Here is a 4,115-nt window from a genome sequence, read left to right as displayed (position 1 = left end):
ATAAATATGTACATTCTCGTAAATCCTTGCACATTGAATAAGAAGGAGAGGGAGGAAAATATTGAGTATTATGAATGTCAGCCATTAGTCACCAGGGGATATGATATGAATTTTTCTAATCCGCAATCGCTGCCTCAACTGCAGTAGTCGGAACTAAGTGCCAGGCCAACGCCTTCCTCCCCCACAAACACACACACACACACACACACACACACACACACACACACACACACACACACACACACACACACACACACACACACACACACACACACACACACACACACACACACACACACACACACACACACACACACAAACAGACACACACACACACACACACACACATTCCTGGCAGTCTTAAGATCATGATACTAAGAGCCAGTCATAAACTCAGAGCGGAAATGATGTATGACGGCGTATGATGATGATAACAAGAGAATAAATCTTATATAAAAATATATGAATATATTAGTCTTACATTTCCTCTTTCAGTAAACTATTTAACAAAATATATATATATATTTTTTCATAGGTACACTTAGAAGTATCTACAGAGATCTTTTGACCTGAGAATATGAAGGAGGAGCTGTGTTAAAAAGCCCATTATACTGTTATATGTGTTTTCTAATGTTTAAGTGATGCTAAGGAAAAGTGAAACGAGTCACTAGTCAATACACTTTTTCACGGATATATGATTTTACCTTGTCATATTTATTGTGAAAATACGCGAGTCTAAGCAGAAACAACAATATAATGAACTTTTTAACATTATCTAGTTAATCAACAATGACACAGACAAAGTATAGTCTCTTTATAAAAACTGCCAGATTATCATGTTCCATGCCAGTTATTGTGAAACATCGCAACTCATAGGTTGTCTGAACATCAAACGTGCATCTTCTTTTGTCAAGTGTTTCTGTCTTTGCTGGACACTTTTTCGAGGCCGGACGACAGCGAAGCAGCGTCGTTTCCTTTCAGCTCCAGCGCATCGAAGCGGCGAAATGGCGTCGAGGTAGCTTGGTCGCGGGTCCTTTGCCGCACCGAGCTTAGACACTCACATGCATTCGCTTCCCTTGGTCACAACGCGCACTCGGAAGCAGTTGCCATTCCAGATGAGGCTTCCGGCACCTATCTCTCCGGGAGCGACGCCACATTGTCGTGCTCCTCCGACAGAATCCTCTTGGCACAAACGCAGCCGACGGTGAGCTCGATCGGCTCCAGCTTCTTATAGTTCCGGCCCTTCCTTACCCAGACGGGAGCGTCGTGGGTGACGCGGGCGCAGCGGTGGCCGTCCTCCGCGCACCGGCTGCCCTCGCACACGCACATGGCCTCCATCACCACCGGTGGGAAATAGCCCTGTGGCAGCTCGCGGGTCACGAGCCTCGTGGGGCATTCGCCCAGCCGCTGTGACCTGTGGATCCACGTCGGGCGCACTCTGAGGCTCGAATTGATGTGGTTCCGATGCAGGTCCGACGAGAGGGAGCTGCAGTCCACGCCCTCCTGGAGTGTCTTGGAAACCACGACGAGGGGGTTGGGCTGCGACCGGGCCCTCCTTTTTGTCCGTTCTCCACTTGCCCTGAGTGGGCCCCCGGGGGTCATTTCCCGCTGCTGAAGAAGCTTTTAAAGGGCGAGACCATTTGAAATTCTTCTTGTAGGAAGCATGGGGTGTGAGGCTGATGGAGGCGGCGGCAGGACCTTCCATCAGGAGCCCAAAGATGAGAGCAAAGACAGCGACCACGTTCTGTGTTGACCGTCGGACCGCCATGACTAGACAATCGCTTGGACTTGCTCCACTATATATAGTCTCTTCCCTCCGGTCTCGGTTGCCAGTGGCCCTCAGTCCGGTCGGCAGTGAGGAGGTTGATAGGGCCGCTTTTATTGTTTTTCCTCTTCATTCTATTGTTATTATCGAAGAAATATGGATTTCGCATCAAGGATGATATCATGTTATTGTATGATATCTTATCACTTTTATTGAGGTGGGAATTTCCCTTTTTGACAGAAGAATGCGGTGACATCGATGATTAATGCGATAACAATTCATCTCATAACTTTTCACATTAGTTAGTATTAGAGGTTGAATGTCTTCAAATCTCATAATTTTTTCACTTAATAAAAAAAAGTGCTTTTCCCAAATAAAAATTGTTTAAAGCCTTAAAAATTTTAGTAAATATTAAAAATTTAAAAGTGAACAATAAAGAGTGGGCAACAACTTTTGAAATTTCCCCATTTACGCAACATAAATCGTAAAAAAAATTTAAAATTTTAACATACCAGTAACATTTTAAAAAGCAGGAGCAGCAGCAAAATAACAAATCTAATGAGGAAAATGGAAAATAAAAAAAAATAAGATAAAATGGGCTTGATTCTTTTGGTATGTGATTATACCATTATATTTTGGTATTCCACTACAACTTTTGGCCATAAAACTATTGTCTCCTAGTACATCAGCTGAGATGAATATATTACAGAGTTGTTAATCTACCACTCAGACCTGGTGCTATATTGTCGTAGCCTACATTTTAAATTTATAAGATAGCATTCAAGGGTTCTAATAAGTTAGATGATATGGAATAGTTACAGAGTTCTTTTGCCCTTGTATAACGCTACAAGTCTTTTTTATTCTGCAACTTTATTTAAGCGAAAAACTTGCGTCGCACGTACGTTTTTTTTTTTTCTCTTTTTTATGGCTACGTTTTTTTTCAATGAAAAAAAAAGGAATGATTTAAATTTTAAGTCAAAGAATTTATCAGTTCTTGCAGGAAGCTCTGATAATGTGTGAGATTCTAGTAAGAGCAACACCCAAGATTTCCTTATCGCACACTAACCTTATTAGACTCGCGACGGTATCTACAAAAAAGGACTGGCTATCAGTCGTAGAACATTTTCGCAGGCCCTGATTGGGCAGGATTTCTGTAGTCTTTGTGATTTAAATGCTCTTGTTACACAGAGATAGGCGCACATACATATGCTCCATGTCAGTAGAACATATGTTCAAATGTGCGTATAAGTGCCGTAGATTTAATTACTGTGAATTTAACGGTAGCATTACAACCCTGTGAATAGGCCTGTAGAAAACACACACACACACACACAAAAGTAAACCCCCAGAGGATCAAGACCGGACAGGGGGAAAAAATATGAATATAATAAAGAAGATAGATAATAAAAAAATATATTTAAATAAATATAGTATATTTATAAAAATTTTAATGTATATTAATTATTTATTTATCATCATCTATCTAAAACTATTAAATTTTCTAATATACATTAAAAAACATTAATTATAAAAAATATAATATATATAAATAAATATATATGTAATATATATAACATATATATTAAAATAATTAAGAAATATATATATTAGAAAAAAATTTTTATATTATAATAGAATATATAATATAAATAATATTATATTTTGAAATAATTATACATCCCATCTCTCCTCTCTTCTCTCTCTTCTTTCTCTTCCCCTCTCTCTCTCTCTCTCTCTCCCCCTCTCTTCTTCTCCCCTCTCTCTTTCTCTCTTTTCCTCTCTACACCACTCTCCTCTCTCTCTCTCTCTCTCTCTTTTTTTTCCTCTCTCTCTTCTCTTCTCTCTTTTCCTCTCCTCCTCTTTCTAAATATATATATATTAAAATTATATATATAATATATATATTTAAAAAATAATAAAATTATAATATAATAATATTATATATATTATAAAAATTTTATATATATTAATATATATACATTATATATATTATAATATATATAATATAAAAATATTTTTGAATATATGTGACATTACACACACACGCGTGTGTTTGTGTGTGTGTGGGGGTTGTGGTGTTGTGTGTGTGGGGTGTGTGTGTGTGTGTGTATGCAATATATATAATATGTATATATATTTTAAATATATATAAAATTTTATATATATAATATGAAAAATTTGTGCACCACACCACGCACACACAGAAACAACCCCACCACACACACAAACAACCACACACACGTACACACACACCACAACACACACCCACACCACACACACACACCAACATACACACCCACCACACCCAACCACACACACACACACACAAACACCACACACCGCACACAAA

General features: G+C 38.4%; 1 protein-coding gene across 1 annotated transcript; it reads right to left on the bottom strand.

Moving 5' to 3' along the window:
* Positions 1 to 262: 262 nt before the first annotated feature.
* On the bottom strand, positions 263 to 1,768 carry LOC119579640. Its single transcript, XM_037927553.1, has 2 exons — positions 1,638 to 1,768; positions 263 to 1,579 (listed from the first exon to the last, which is right to left on the bottom strand). The coding sequence occupies exons 1-2, from the start codon at positions 1,766 to 1,768 to the stop codon at positions 1,132 to 1,134; spliced, it is 579 nt and encodes a 192-aa protein (XP_037783481.1). The 3' UTR covers positions 263 to 1,131.
* Positions 1,769 to 4,115: the final 2,347 nt, after the last annotated feature.

Source organism: Penaeus monodon, chromosome 12, assembly GCF_015228065.2.
Source record: "Penaeus monodon isolate SGIC_2016 chromosome 12, NSTDA_Pmon_1, whole genome shotgun sequence".
Classification (NCBI taxonomy): domain Eukaryota; kingdom Metazoa; phylum Arthropoda; class Malacostraca; order Decapoda; family Penaeidae; genus Penaeus; species Penaeus monodon.
The sequence above is the reverse complement of the archived record's forward strand: the minus strand, read 5'-3'. Positions and strand labels throughout refer to the sequence as shown.